Source organism: Macrobrachium nipponense, chromosome 1 (assembly GCF_015104395.2).
Source record: "Macrobrachium nipponense isolate FS-2020 chromosome 1, ASM1510439v2, whole genome shotgun sequence".
NCBI lineage: Eukaryota > Metazoa > Arthropoda > Malacostraca > Decapoda > Palaemonidae > Macrobrachium > Macrobrachium nipponense.
This window is the reverse complement of record NC_087200.1, coordinates 84,677,994-84,695,546: the sequence shown is the minus strand read 5'-3', so window position 1 is coordinate 84,695,546 and position 17,553 is coordinate 84,677,994. Positions and strand designations below refer to the sequence as shown.

General features: G+C 40.5%; 1 protein-coding gene across 6 annotated transcripts in view; it reads left to right on the top strand.

Moving 5' to 3' along the window:
• Nucleotides 1-17,553, top strand: part of LOC135219424 (uncharacterized) — a 913,425-nt gene that overhangs the window by 725,047 nt on the left and 170,825 nt on the right. For all 6 annotated transcript variants that reach the window (XM_064256195.1, XM_064256199.1, XM_064256198.1 and 3 more), the window contains exon 24: nucleotides 1,523-1,720. In XM_064256195.1, the coding sequence (XP_064112265.1) occupies nucleotides 1,523-1,720 (198 nt within the window). The remainder of the gene's footprint in view (nucleotides 1-1,522; nucleotides 1,721-17,553) is intronic.

Here is a 17,553-nt window from a genome sequence, read left to right as displayed (position 1 = left end):
GACAGTGGCACTAGAAAATCTGAATAGAAAATGGGAATGGTTCCTGATACGTACCTGCCTCCCAGCGGCGGGAATGGCTACCAACCACCTGGCCTCCCACTACGTGTGTCCTAAGTTTTGAAATTCTGTCGGACTTCGGAGAATACAGCTATATATATATATCTGCCAGGTAAGTATGAACAAACTTTATTGTATCATAACAATATCATTTTTAGTTTTTGCTGTGAATACTAGAAGGGAAAATGTATCAATATGGAAATTCTAGCATCTCTTTCCCAGCACTTCTTATCCTTCACCTAATACTGTACAGGTCAACATATCACAATAGTTAACACCTAATATTACCTTTAAAATACCCTGGAAATCATTACAAGTTGTATAGTAAGGAAGAAAGAAATATTAAGCGAAAATCAAATGAAATTTTAATGAAGCACAGGGAAAATAAATTGAACAGGTAGTTCTGTTGACTTACACAAAGTTCATTACTGCTGCTTTGTGATGAGCTGGAATTGGCTGCTAAGCACATTTTTTTGTTAGGTGAAGGACTTTCAGATTCCCATTTTCTTCATCTTGGATTTAGTTATATATTTTATGCTATTGTCATTTATATTTTACAGTATTTTCTTATTTTTATTAACTCATTCGCTGACATTTAATTTAGATTTTTACTACATTTCCTAATTTTTTTTTTGTTTTTTTTTTTACAACCCAAAAAGGAATTGTTTGCATAGGGAACATACATATGCACATAAATAGTGCCAACAATCATTAGCAGCAGGTTGGTGTAGAGACCTGGAAAATTTTAAATTGCACTAACAGAAATTTGTCTTAGTGATGGCCAACCTGTATCTTATGGTAGAAATAATTTGATAACAGAGTAAAGTTGTCAGTGTTTTTCTACACTCCCATTGCTTGGTTATCAGTCCCCTTAATAAGTTAAGTACAGTTCCAATTTACGATTAGAGTATAATACAGTAGTAACACAGTACCTTGCTTTATTGCCTTTTTAATAACTGATTATTCATTAATATAAATAATGTTGTAAAAGATAAATGACCTTACTCACCTAAGTCATAATGAAGTTTGTGGATATAACCAGGCTAATTAAAAACTAATTACTTAGAGACAAGGAAAAATCATTTCCTAAGTACACTGCAGTTATGAGAATGCTTTAAGCCATTGATTAGTTTGAATATTTGAGATTATTGGCATAAAAGACAGTTTATCAGATATGTAGGATATAGGCAATACGTGGTAGACTTTAACCCTACATAAACTGTCATGGAAAATCTTTTAGGCTTATTCCATTGACCTTGTCTTATTCAGGGATCAATAATCTCATCTCTGTGACTTTCAAAACCTTTTTTTGATGCATAGCTTTTTCATTTTGGTGATACGTATAAGTATATAGTTCCAGAGGCTAGAAACAAATATTCATCATTATGCACATGATTTTAAAAGCTTGCTGATTGAGCCCCATGACTGTGTTTAATTAATTAATGAGTTTTCCATTTTATGCTAGCTGTAAAATGTTCTGTGTTGGCTGAAGTGAATCGTGGCCGTGTTTCTCCATCGCGATGTGTACGTCGTACATCAAATGTTGGACAGCATTGCTACCTCTCCTGCTCTCCAGGTTACCGTGTTGTTGGCAATCCTGTTAGAACATGCCAGTCTACGGGATTATGGTCTCCAGAAGTTCCCAGTCCTTATTGTGAGAAAGGTATGAAATTTGTGTTTAAAATTAGTATGTATTTCTTCTTTTTGGGAGCAAACATTTTATCCACATTAACAGTATTGAGACTGTTGAGAGGGGAGTAGATACTACTATAGCATTGTATTCTAATAGTAATAGCAGAAATTAGAATTCATGCTCACAAAATTTCTTATTCATATGTTTATAGAAAGTGAAAAGATTTTCTCCTTCAGAACAGTTTACACTAAATCAAGAGCCTGGTCAAGTTAGAGCAATTTTAATTACTATATGAATTGAGAGAGCCAACATAAAAGTTGATCTACAAAAGAATAATTTAAGCTACATTTTTTGTCATTATTTCAATATAGTAAATTCTTCAGAATCATCTCATAATTTAGTTTTGTAGATAATGCACGTATAGTACCAATGAAGAAATAGAATTAAGTATCTGTGATCGTGTCATGTAAGGTCAGTGTAATGGGCACTGGGCCTGTTTAGTATAGACCAGAAGAGTTTATAGGTTAGGGAAACTGAGAACAGAAAATCTTCATCCATAGTTTGGTAGTAAAGTAAAAAGACGCTCACTTGAACTGTATGGTCACTAAGAATTACAGGTTTTCCTTTCCATTGAGGAACAGTTCAATCTTTGCGTGAAAAGTTCAATTGTGTGAAAAGTGTCTCAGGGACTTGTGAGAGAGAGAGAGAGAGAGAGAGAGAGAGAGAGTGTGTGTTTAGTGCAAAGTATATAAGAGTATCAACAAATTAAGCCATTTCCCATGACAGGTGATGGCTCTAGCACAAAAAATACAACTGTCACAGATATATTCAGTTAATGTTGAGTCATGGATGAACTGCCATGCAGTAAACTTGCACAACATTAACCATTTCATGCACACAGAATGCGTATCAGCAGTGTCAAACCGCTTACCGGGCACTTGACCATTTACCCTCTGTCTCATGTTTCTTACATATTAAAGCCTTTCTGTTCCATTACTTTTTACAGATCATCTATCCAACCTATTCTAAGTCTTCTTCTGCTTTCCCCCTGACGACTCTGAATCACACACACACACACACACACACACACACACACACACACACACATTTAGGTTGGTATGTTGGTCTGGTGTAATACTAAAGTGGGTGGAGAATTGTCTAAGAGTTTACAACTCTTATTTACACACCAGGGTTCTCTTGCATGCTCAGGGGTGCACCTCCCCTTGACTTGTGTGTCATTTGAAATCAGTCACTATAGTTGTTGTTGTTTTAGATTTAGCTGGCCTTATGCCAGCATGAGCTCTTGCTCCTAGAGCAGCATGTAATAGTCACTATAGCAGCATAATTCAGTTAACATCATGGCTCCACAGTAGTTACCAAACCAAACACCCGCTCCCCCCAGTTATCTCTCTCTCTCTCTCTCTCTCTCTCTCTCTCTCTCTCTCTCTCTCTCTCTCTCTCTCTTTTATATATAGGATGCCTTAAGAGAAGGAGTTTGTTTTCCTACGGACTCAGGTCTATCACACTGGGAGAGGAGATGAGTGTCACATGCACTTTCTTGGTAATCACTAGCATATGTTGCAACCAAGGTCTTGTAATAATGACACTCTGGTTCAGGACTTTATAATTTATTCACAAATTAACAAACACTTGTAAAATGAATCACACAAGAGGAATAAAATAAAAGAATAAAAAAAAGACCATAATAATTACATACAAGGGTTAAGGCACAAAAATATAAAGCACAGACTCAAGTATGAGTACTGCTCTTAAGAAAATATGATTTCAATACCCTCTCATTCAGGCAATGACTGGAAGGAGATTTACTTATGTCTACCATAGGAATTGATATGAAATTTCTTGTCTTGTTACCCATGAAACAGGACACTAGGTCAAGGTAACAAAGAAAATGAGATTCATCTGTAGGACTCATTAATTATAACAATACTTTAATCAAAACATTATACAGTATACTGTACATATCAGGGATTTCATAATATGAAATGCATACATACAACTACAGTGAATTTAACGTCGATGCAAATTAAAACATCCCAAACAAAAGACTTTCAAGGCACTGAAGTTTTATTTTACACAAACAGCTATATCTACTTCTTTCATAGGAAGGAACACTAATGCAGACTGAAAGATCTTGTATAAAGACCTAAACTAAGACTTATACTTCCCATAGTTTAACAATTAGCGCAATAATGAGTGCAAAAATGACAGTACCCATAGTTTAACATTAGCGTAACATTAAGTGCAAAAATGACAGTACGTAGTCCTCTTATGACACTACAGCATATGAATTCTCAGTTGGAACTATAATTCTTAATAGTGATAATTATGCATGTCCAGAATTAAGATTAGTCCAAGCATGCAACCATTCACTTGAGCACTTCTCTTGAACTAAGCAATACATGAAGTATTATACATAATATCAATACTGTATACTACGTACTGGAACATAGGGTATTTGACTCTTGAGGTACTGTACTTGACCATGAGGTACTCTTACATTACCTGTCACTGCTGATTAGCTGACTTATGCTAGTTTTCTTTATAACAGCAATACGACTCACTAGAATTTAACTCTTTAAGTCTTAGCTACTTGCACATTTGACCAAAAATTGTCCATTTCCTTAGTTCTTGCTATATCTTGTATGTACTATCTTTTGTAAGGTTAGTTTTCTCTAGTTGCAAGTTTTTTCTTAACTCTTGGGAGATGCACTTCTCACTTATTTGATAAGTCAGAGTGTGGCGGGATCACAAAAACAAGTAACATCCCCACATAAACTTAACCTGTCTGGCTATCAACCCACCCTCAATCACACTTTCCACTTAACACTAAAAAAAACACAGCAGGCACAATTGCCCCAATACCTACATACCGAACAAAAAACACAAACAGGTACTCACCGCTGGCTTCTGATACCTAGGATTAGGCTGTGCTGTCGTCCACTGGATATAGGCTATAGGGTAGCCAACACACAACCACCGCCGACAACCAAACACAAATCCAAAAAAACACACCCGGGACCCACAACCCACAAAAACTCATAACCAACGCAAATAAAATGCAGATGAACACCAACCGCTGAAAAACACGACAACCACACGACTTACAGCAGTACAACAACCCGCCAAAACCAACCCTGCCCCAACCCACCACTAACAGACACCGAAAATGCACCACCAACCTTCTTAAACTCACCACAACCAGACAGACACACGCACAACAACTTCACAACCCCAAAATCTATCAAATAACAACCCAAACAACGACACACCAAAGGAAAACTGCTGCCAAAACCAACACTGACTTGACCAAGAGCCTCACTGTTTACAACTCTCGTAACAGACTTCCATTGACTACCTACAGAGCGCCACAACAGACTGCTTCCGACCGCCATCTAACCACTCCCATTCATTCTTCCACCAATCTCTCTCTCTCTCTCTCTCTCACACAACCTTTGTAGATGTTGTCAAATATAAACTACAAAATTACTCCTCCATATTACCTTCCCCATTACATTTGACAACATCTTACACTCACAACATCCACACTAAATTGCCTTTCGCAACACCCAAGGATGCTCAGATGCAGGTCCCCTGGATCTTGTTTGAGGACCATCATACACTCTTTCAGTTACATCGCCATTCACTTCTTCCAAACCACTTTCTTTCAAACTCCCATTATCTCCCTCACTACCATCCTCCCAAATTCCATTCACTACTTCACCGATGTCTTCCCAACTCGGGTGGTTCCAACATCTCCCCTATTTCGGCCACCAAACCACTCAGTTCATCCATACTTCTGTCAAACTCCTGCAAAGACTTATCCATCCTATCAAACCACCTCCTCACTATTCAGTTTCCTCTCACTGAAGTCTACTTGTCCCTGTCAACTCAAACCCACATATCCACAAGTATCATTCATTCCCCCAAAGTCATCCGTAGCACACGCTTTATCAACCGTTTGCACCCTACCACCAACCCCTTTTACCATGCCGTTCACGCTTTTTCCCTTCCACTTCCTCTCTCCACACTCTTCTGTTTTTCTTCCATACTCAACCAACACCAACTGTCGATCTCCCAGACCAATTTGTTCACCAACAGTCGGCTCATACTTATTTCACCCTCAACCACTCACTCATCGCATTCTCCCGAACATAGTGTGGTACTTCCCTCCACTTACGGAGCTGGTTATGGTGTGCCCTAACCTCATCCAGTCCCCCACCTACTCGCAATTTCCCCAAAACATAACTCAATCCACTCGGTCCCACTTCCAAAATCTCAAAAGGCCCTTCAAATTTCTCCCTTACTTTATTCACATTCATTCTTCCCATCTCAACCACCTCTTTCAACAACCTTATCCCCAATCTTAAAACTCTCAAACCTTTCACTCGCTTTCTTCCACAAATCCCGATCACCTTCTGACACCCAACCAACCGCGGTCTGACAATCCTTTCAAAATTCAACACATATTTTACAAGGAGACATACCTATACTCTTCTGCAGTGTGGCATTATATACCCAAACTGCACGTCCTACATACATATCCCAATCCTTGTCGCTCTTACTCATCATTCGCAAAATCTCAGTCATCGTCCTAACAGTCCTTTCAGCCAACCCATTCGCACTGGGCATATACGGAGTAGAATACACATGCACAATACCCCATTCCTTCACATTTCTTCAAATTCCCATCCCACAAACTCAGGTCCATTATCACTCAACATTTTTGCCGGCTTACACACACACATTGGCAACATCACTTGACCACCATTCGTGCAACAGTTTCACTCCTCTTATCTTTGATGGGAACCACATAAGCAAAGTACTCATGTGATCCACCATCACAATCATCCCCACTGTCCTCTCGCAGTCCTGGGCAAAGAAACACAATCAATCACAAGCATTTCAAACGGCTCTTTCATCTGCAAACTCGCAACACAGGTGGACTTGCATGCACACTCTGATACTTTCCCCTCTGACAGTCTTCACACGTGACAGCCACATCCACACAAATCTTACTCAACCCAGGAGCATACAATCTCTCTCTCATGCATTCCCACAACTTATTTTTTCCCATATGCCCAAACCGATCATGCACCAACAAACACATACTCACAGCTGACCCAACAGAAAACACTGGCACATACACTTCCTTGTCATACACCCCTTCCTGATGCAAAAAGTACACTATGTTTTTTGCACACCACAAAACGTTTAGCAACCCTCTTATATACATCCAACTCACATGGCCAGTCTTCCACACGCACTCCTCCCAAACACATTGTCGCAACACACTTATCTCCAGGCACTCATTTTGCATTTCCTCAATCTCTTCCTCACTCAACAGATCATTCTCACTCCTAGCAATATCAATCATACCCACAAAGTTTGCTACAAACACATTACCATCTTGAATCCTAGCCACTTGCCTGCCCCCCTTTCTAAGAATTCCATTTCCTACATCTACGTCTATATCGTGGATCCTCAAAAAATCTATCCCTATTAAAAAACAAGATGGCATATCATTTTCTCCTATAACTATAAAGTATGCATTACCTCAAGATCTCCCAACCTAACCTTTAACCATACCTCTTCCCATACTAAAACACTTCCTTGTCCTAACCCATGTATTCTCACACTTGTAGACTGCCTTTTCACTTCCCAATCACATCTCTCAAGTTCACTCACCAACTGACCCACTCACCAAGGAAACTTGTGCCCCTGTGTCAACCAAACCACAATACTCACTATCATTTACTTGGACAAACGTCACCATTTTCCCTCGAGTCCCATGCATACACACATTCACTACCACGTCCACCTGGTTATCCACATCACAATCCTCCTCATCACATTCATCCTCAGCTAACTCCCCATTTCCCCCACCACAATTCTGACTCAGATCCCTTCACAGTCCCTTTTTGTAACCACCAATTACAACCACGTTCCCCGCACTGAATCATCAAAACCCCACGTTCATAACCAGTACTCACCCTTCCTCGATATTCAACCGGTCTGTCCCATCCAAAAATACAACAACACTTTTATTCCAAACAACTCAGCTACTGCTGACAACAATTCATAACAACACTTCTGCCCGACCACCTTGTTCCTCCGCACATGCCACTTCCTTCTGCACATCACTCATCAACTTCACTCGCAACTCATTTACACTACCGGGTACCTCTTCAACCAGACCCTTACCTTCCAAGTTTTTCAATGCTGAAAACAAACATTCACACATTCTGTATTCCCTTCAAACCTCTCTTTTACAACCAACCCCTCAGGTTACCATATTCGGATCCCAGTCACTTTTCACAACACCACTGTCCTTACCATGCATCCTAGACATCGTATCAGCAATCACATTTTTTACTCCCCTGGCACATATTTCTAAGCCAAAATCAAACTCACTCAAATCCCTCAATTGTTCTCGCAATCCTAGCATTCACCACTTTCCTTCTTGATCATATAAACTAACGGCCGATGATCTGTCCTTATGACAAATTTTACCCCATACAAAAACACTTTCAACGCTTTCACACAAAACCTTATTGCTGCAAGCTCCTTCTCAACCACCGAATACTTAAGCTCTGCTTTATTAAAAGCTTTACTCACATACGCAATCACTCTCAATTGTCCCTCCCATTCACCTCTTGCATCTGCACCAAGCATCCTCCCATACTAAACTTACTAGCATCAGCATACAACTCAAGCTTACTGGCATCCTCACTGTAGTCCGGAAAAGCCAAGGTGACGTCCCTAGCAGCTCCTCTTTCAATCTCTCAAATGCTCCCACCATTCGCTCATCCCACCTCAGTTTAGTACAATTTTTCTTCCCGTCCATTCAGTCACGGCTTCCCTATACCCGAAACAATCCCTAACGAACTTCCTCCCGAACTCAATCAAACCCAAAAAACCCTTTAAACTCCCGCGCGGTCCGGGGACGGTGTGGAAACTCCCTTTACTTTCCACAAACTTTTCACTCTTACTTACACCACTCGCACTCACCTTATGACCAAGAAATTCCACTTCCCCAGCCAACCACGTACACTTCTCCAACTTCACTTCACTCCAACCTCTTCCAACCGTTCCAACACCTTCTCAAGCAGTTCCACATTCTCCTCAACAGTCTCACTTGCAATCAAAACGTCATCTATAAACACAGTCACCTTCCTTCTATCAAAACCAGCCAAAAACTACATTCATCGCCCTCTGGAAGGCAGCAGGCGCATTAGCCAATCCAAAGCTTAACCTCTTGAATTGATAGTGGCAGCTACACTCGAAAAACAAAAGCCGTAACATGCCTGCTCCCTTCCTCAAGAGGCATCTGGTAATAGCCCCTTACCAAATCCAATTTTGTGAACACTCTCATCCCATGCATCTTATACACACAATCAGACACCACTTCATCGGGAATCGCTCCTTCACAGTCACTTCATTCACCTTCCTGTAATCCACACACATCCTCAAACTCCCATCCGTCTTGCGTACTGGGACTATGGACTATTCCAAGCACTCTCACTCCTCTCGATCACTCCCACTCTCTCAAGTTCCTCACACTGTTCCTCAATCTCTCGGGCAATAGGCGCAATCAGGCGCAGAAAAGTGTCGGGGACGCTGATATATGGGGGTATCGTCATTCAAAACTATCTGAATTCTGGAAGCTTAGATCCCTGAAATCCTCGTCACCCCGACCTTCAACGCACCCCGCCATATCCCACAACATCTGCATCAACCGCTCCCTCATCGCATCATCACCAACTTTTATCCACCTCAATTCTTTCTCTCAACTCATCATACTTCCACTCATCACTTTTTTTCATGCTACCTGTCATCACCCCCGCCGCACCCTACATATCTTTCGTCATCCACATCCACCAACGTATACAACAACCCCACACAATCACCCTCACGTATACCCCGCTCGCTTTTTCCTAACACTCGCAATGAGGCCACAAAAACCCGAGGATTCTCCATATCCAAAATCCCGTCGTACACATGCACACTCGCTCTTACCAACTTGTTCGCATCCACACCCTCAACCACATATGCACACTTGTCACCTTTGACAATCCCAAGACTATCGGCCCACGCAACTTTCACACTAACAACTTCTCCAACTTCTCGCGGCACTTTTACACTCTCTTTCGCAACCAACGGCACTCCCTTCCATATTTTATTGCTTACTCCTCCATCCCCATCCAAGTACAACTCTCCATGTACATTCCCCTTCCTATGCAACTCAATCATATTCCTGCTCGGATGGACCACCATCCCACACTTCTTCAAGAACCTGTATCCTAACAACATATCATACTTATCACTCATTCCCTCGATCACATAAAAGTCACCTTCCTCCATCACTACCCTTCGATTTCTACATTTTCACGCAACATTCCCACCACAGGCATACCCAAATTTCCTATTCCTCGTACCTCCCCTTTACATTTCTAATTTCACACTCACTCCGCAACTTGTCACATCCATTCTTAAAAAGAACACTGACACTGCACCCAGTATCAATCAAAGCAACCAAACCACAACCCCTTTGCATCTCACTTTTACACTCATACATTCATGAGCTCTTCCTCCAAACCCTTTTTCATGCAACAATCCTTCACGCACATGCATCACTCTTACTGACCGCACACCAGAGGACCCACCCAACTGAATCCCCTTTGTACCTAGTTTCCCGAACTCCCAACTGACTCATCCTCTTTCGCCTACACACACTCACCACATGACCTTCCATTCCACATTCAATACATTTTGCCCGCTGTTCCTTACACATCCTAGCATAATGCCACCATTCTTCCCGCAATTACCGCAAACCTCAGTCACACGAGTACCTCGACATCCACTTGCTATATGCCCTACTTTGCCCACACCTGTAACACTTAACATCCCTATCTTTCTTACACTCGCTCACCAAATGCCCTGTTTGCCCACACCCGAAGCAAGCTCCCAACGCCCACCGACATTCATTCTTCCTGTGCCCTAGCTTTCCACATCTGTAACATTGCTGCTCTTGTTCACGACTAACCGACCCTAATCTTCCAACGCTTGCACTCCGATCTCTCTTAGGGCTAACCATACTTACGTTACTGGCTCTAACGCTCCTATCAACCACTCGCTCTGCCATTCGCCTTGGCCCTTCCAAAACTGCCTCCCTATAGCTCTTAAACTCTGGTATAACATCAGCCACTTCAGTCCTAATACTAACACTTCTACTCTCTTTCATACACCTATCCAACTCATAATCCTCTACTATTTCCAAAATGTCGTTCCACGACAAACTTTCATTCGTCCATCGCATTTTCTCCTTACGTTTCAGATTTACAAACTCATACAACACTCTCAGGCACAGTCGCCAACAACTTCCTCACTAACTCTTTACACTCATTTATCCCTTCGTCCCCAAACTTTTTCCTGGCCAATGTTTCCAACCTGCACACATACATCGACAACGACTCACCAACATTCATTCTTACCTCATCAAAACCATTTTTTTCTCCTATATCTAACACTACTCCTTATCCTCTTCGCCTGTTCCACAATCCTGGCTTTCACACTCTCATACGGCACATTCCCTACACTCATCATTACCCCATACATGTTCAACAAAAATCCCGTCAAAAAGCCACCCAACTCTCTTGCCCAGACTCTCTTATTATCCCCATACTTTGCCTCACAATACCTCTCATATTCCTTAAAAAAATCCCCTATGTCCCTACTACCATATTCCTCGTATTGTGCACATCTAGGTATCTCTCTCATATATACAGCCTTTCGTACTTCCCGCTCACTCTCACTTTCGCTACCACCATTCTGATCCCTCTTAACCTCGTCCGAATATAGGGAATCAACTTCCATGCTAACATCCATGCTCCTGATTACGCTCTTCTTACCCTTCTTTCTACCCACCTGTTTCCACTCACCGCTATCCAAATCACTCTCAGCCCTTTCCCCAATGTATTCATTCCTAGTCTCATCCTGTCCGTCATCCTTCCTAACCTTCTTTCCCTTAGTCGTCTTCTTTTCGTCAGCCCCCTTCTTATTCTTGTCCTCAGGTTTATTCTTATCCTGTCTCTTTCCCTTCTTTCCTTTACCTATCACAAACAAGTCACCTTCGTCACTCGTAGTTTCATCCCCTCGCTCTTCCACTGTCTTTACCACTTCTGGCCTATCACAAGACCTAGTAGGCCTACCCCCTACAGCTCCCTCTCCCATGAACCCCTTCATCATCTCCTGCACTGCATTCATCATCCCTAAGAATTTTTCATCCATTTTCTCAACCATTCTCTCTTCTGCTCCTTTCACTTCTTCTTTCATTTCCATTTTTGCACTCCTTAGCATTCCTCTCATTTCCTCTAACTCGCTCTTCAGCTCCTCACACTCTACCCTTAACCTCTCATTATCCACTTCTAATTGTCCTCTTACTTCCCTCTCCAACCTCAACTCCTCCTTCAGCCTCTCCACCTCACTCAATCCTTCCATCTCAAACTTTCTCACCACTCATACACACTAGCCTAGACCAATTGTCCTGCAGCTGCCACACCAGCAGTCCCTGTTCGGGCGCCAAAAAAATAATGTGGCGGGATCACAAAAACAAGTAACCTCCCCACATAAACTTAACCTGTCTGGCTATCAAACCCACCCTCAATCACACTTTCCACTTAACACTAAAAAACACAGCAGGACAATTGCCCCAATACCTACATACCGAACAAAAAACACAAACAGGTACTCACCGCTGGCTTCTGATACCTAGGACTAGGCTGTGCTGTCGTCCACTGGATATAGGCTATAGGGTAGCCAACACACAACCACCGCCGACAACCAAACACAAATCAACCACCCGGGACCCACAACCCCACAAAAACTCAATAACCCAACGACTAAATGCAGATGAACACCAACCGCCTGAAAAAACACGACAACCACACGACTTACAGCAGTACAACAACCTGCCAAAACCAACCCTGCCCCCAACCACCACTAACAGACACCGAAAATGCACCACCAACCTTCTTAAACTCACCACAACCCAGACAGACATACGCACAACAACTTCACAACCCCAAAATCTATCAAATAACACCCAAACAACGCACACCACCAAAGGAAAACTGCTGCCAAAACCAACACTGACTTGACCAGACGCCTCACTGTTTACAACTCTCGTAACAGACTTCCATTGACTACCTACAGAGCGCCACAACAGACATGCTTCCGACCGCCATCTAACCACTCCCATTCATTCTTCCACCAATCTCTCTCTCTCTCTCTCTCTCTCTCTCTCTCACACAACCTTTGTAGATGTTGTCAAATATAAACTAAAATTACTCCTCCATAAAGAGTACCTCTTTGTGAAGTAAATTCCCATGTAACAGCCGGTTTCTTTAACTTGGTTATAAAGAATCATATGTCTCACCAAGTGTAATTTACCTTTGTCAAAACCAATAGTCTTCAAAGTGCTTATTGGCCTGAGGAGCAAAATAGTCTATAAGAACCTGAATCATCAGCTGGTCCTAGGTTGTGGTAAACTTCTCGTGATGCTCATCATGGTGCTTCTCTATCACTCCAAAGTAAATCTGAAAGCTGGCTATTCAATTATCTCATCTGGCAGCCACTGATTTCTGAACTTAGTATACTGAATTGTTCTTGGCATTTGAAATTCAACTGCGTTCCATAATATGTTAGGCTTTTGGATTCAGTCACATTTAGGCAAAGTGAATCCTGATTCAAATCAAATCTAGGCTAGACACGGTCTTTGTTTCCTTTATACACAATTCATGTACTTATTCCAACAAGGCCTACTGTAAAGCCTTTTGATACAGTTTGTAAGATATACAAGCCTTTTATAGCTGAATTTCATTGGGTATAAACACTGAAACAAACAAAGAAGGTCAATAGCTTGGTAACAGTAAATTTGTGATAGAGTTTAATACACTTTTCATATTGAGCATATATTAAAAGAGACCTAAGATGAGAACGAAGACCTCTAATATCAAGAACTCACTGCTGTGAGTTCATTGTCGTGTATTGTAATAATTTTAATGCTGATTGCAGTTATCTGTTATTTGTTGATGTCACACTTGATACTGGTACCAATATCAACTTGAAATGGTAATGAAATTAGTTGTTACTTTTATGATGACTGCATTCACCATTTTTCCTGGCGTCGAAGATGCATTTCTATTTTAAGTGATATACATTACAAACATAGGAGTATTTGAGCTTAGTATATCTTATTACTTTAGATAGAACTATCAGAGTCATAGTCAGTGAGGTAGTTCATATATGATTCAGTATTAAATATGAGAATATCATCTGCAATACTGTATATAGCAATAGTATTTAGAACTGAACATGTTCACTATGAATGGTTTCTACACAGGAGTTACATAACATTCCTTCTGCTTGCATATGAGACATATCTAACAATGTCCACTTTCCACCTTATCTAAATCTCCCTTTTATCATTATGTCATCTACAAATATGTAGCATCCACATTATCCCTAATGGTCTCATTTCTAGTGTTTAGCCACAACACTATTTATATTCTTCTTAAGCTCTGTTCTAAAAAATTGACCAAATATTTGATTTATACATAGTACATGGTCATTCCATGATTTATTTCCATAAAGCAGTACTACTTTACAGATTGAACTAGACAAGTATATTATCTTTGTAAGCAGTTTCAATCTACTGTGGTTAACTTTCAATTCATCCTTCCTATTGTTGGATTTGCCTTTTTTAATCCTGCACTAGATTCCAACCCAAGAGTACCTGTACTTGAATTTGCTTCTAAATGTTTGAAAGATGAAGCCCTTTTAATCTTAGCACTTTTTAATGCTATTTTGTCCTTTTGTGCATATTCTGTTCTCGTTACTTGTGTTTTTCTTAAATTTGAGTCCCATCACTCAGGTATATTAAGCTTTCTATTAAGCAAACTTTGCCAATCTTGTGTATCATTTACAAATACCAAGTCTGTTAAGATGATAATGTTACTAAATTTTGAATCTGCTTTTCCAGCTGTGACCACTTTTTAATTATAACTATGAGAAAGACAGACAACAAAGGTGAAATAACATTCCATTGTAGCACCCCACTATTATACTGGTAACTCATTTTTTACTAGGCTCCATCAGCATAAACTTTGTATCTACTGTACTTTTTTCATTGATAATTTTAGATGCTCACAGACTAACATTGTTATTGTTTGTATACTTGGAAAGTTCACATGCTAGTCGTTAATGACTTTGACCAAAGAAATAACATGGAAAAAATTTTAATTACCTGTACAAAAGGGGCAAAATCTAAGTATATTAGCCTTAGTTGGTTTTCCAATGACCCTCTATAATCCTCTTTTTTTAAATCCAGCTTATTTAAGGTTATAAAGAAACTGAGCTCATAGGGAGCCCATGTATCTCTTCTTTTTATTTCATAGTGAGTCTGACAGTGTTGAGTAGTTAGATGAAAATATTAGCTCCAATCATGTTTTTCACTTTTCCTAATACTGTTTGTGCAGTATTAGAGGTGTAAGAACTGAAGGGGTTAGAAATGTGGAGATATGTAAAAGAACTGGGGAAAAGACTATCGTAAGTGAAAGGATGGATGTATTTTGAGATGGCTCATTTATGTCACAATAGATTATGTATTAGTGAAAAGGTGTATGATCCAGAATGTTAGGGGGAAAGGAAGAGAGGAAGACTTTGATAGGACTGAATAGATGGGTTGAAAGAGTCGGTGCAAAGTAAGGTCACAATGTCCAGGAAGCATATAGGGGTGAACAGCACAGTATATATACAAGAGTTCAGTGCACTGCTGATGAGCCTTCTGTGTGATTGTATGGAAAAGTTAAGTTGTAGAAGCTTTGCTGCTTAAATGGTTCATCCATGATTCAGTAGCGATAGTGTAAATGTGACTGGACTAAAATTATATATATATATATATATATATATATATATATATATATATATATATATATATATATATATATATATATATATATATATGTATATATATGTATATATATGTATGTATATATATATGTATAATATATATATATATATATATATATATATATATATATATATTATATATATATATTATTATAGTTATATATATATATATATATATATATATATATATATATATATATATATATATATATATATATAATATTATATATATATATATATTTCTGGGTTCGACCTGTGTCGGCCGGTGAAATGTTCCTGTAGCACACATTTCTAGGTATAATTAGATGCTAAATATACCAGAGAAAAAAAGCCATATGGAACGTTGGAGTTACTACCCCCAACTCGCTCACCCCCCTATAGGGTGTCGGTATAGCACAAGGGCGAGTGGAAGCCACCACCACAGATACTTTGCCAATTAGAAGTCTCCTCTCAAAATCCCTCTCTAGAGAAGTGCCATTACAATGTCTACCTTCCGCTTGCTACTACTGCTACCTCTGCCTGAAACCTACTTTCCTGTTATAGCACTTCTCATGTTTGCACGCGCCGTTTTTCGCTGTTCCCAGGAAGTGTTTTTTGGCGAAGCATGTCTTTTCAAGATCTCCAAGCGTCTTCATCTAAGTTGAATATTCCATTTATCGTTTTTGAATCTCGTTGGGGCATGATGCATACAATTTTGGCCCTTAATTTAAGTCCTTTTGTCCTCATGAGCTGGGCATGACGCTCTTTCGATCCGCCATTTTGGGTGCATGACTGGCGGCGTGCGCGGTTATTTCAGTTTTTATCTCGTGATGTATTTTGTCCACCGTTAAGCACTTCACTATTTAGGCTACTGTTTTCATATTCTTTTTCATTATTCTCGCTCCAGTCGTTTTCTGGAGCATTATTTTTACGGGCTTTATCCTTACGTTATTAGCCTATTATAGGGCCCATCTTGCTCCTGACGTATTCTGAGGCCTTCTTTTTTACGATTATCTTACATTATTAGCATTTTGGGCCCCTTTTTCGTTATCCTCAGCCCCTCAGGAGAGTGTTGGTTTCCCTTCGTGCATACGGTTATATGCTTCATACGTTATGCGCGAGTATTGTGTTTTTTGGCATTCTAGGCTAGCCTAGCAGTACGCCAGTTATTGTTGGAGAGGAAGATTCCTCTTTCTTTCGTGGTACTCATGCATGTATATTTCTAGTGTAGTTTTCGATTATCGTCAGTAATGTGCTTGATTATATGCACTTTTGTGATAAACTACTCAAATAATTGTATTTCTTTTGATGAGGTTGGAAGTTCTTCACGGTGTCCTTCCCTGGCCTATCTGACCAGACCTAGGCTAGGTTTTGGAGGGTAGGCCAGGCAGTCTTTTATATCCCTCCACCTTTGTGGCTCCCTTTACCGCCACCCGACCAGGCAGATATGTTTGCTTGGAGGGTGGTCCAGGACAGAGAATCTCTCTCTTGTCATGCTTGTAGGACCTAGACCTATCGTACCTGACCAGATCGGAAGATTCGATTTTGGAGGGTTGAGTTAGGTTCTATCCGTCCTCTTCATGGCGTCCTTTTTGGGGCCATACTAGCCTACCTGACCGGATCTGTACCGATCTCGGAGGGTTAGACTGGGATCTTAGCTGGGTGTGTTCCTCTCTCTCCCCCTTCCCCCCTCTCCCACCCTTTTCGCAGTTCTTCCAGTAATTCCTCATCAATTAATTTATGAATTGTCTTGTTGAGTGTAGCCTGGGCCATTGGCCCCCTTAGGGGGTCAGTTGGCCTACCGTCTTCTGCCCCCTTTAGTGGTTGGCTAGTTTACGGCTCCCGAGAGGTGGTTTTCACTGATCGGTTGCTGTGGCCAGGCGATCACGACTCAT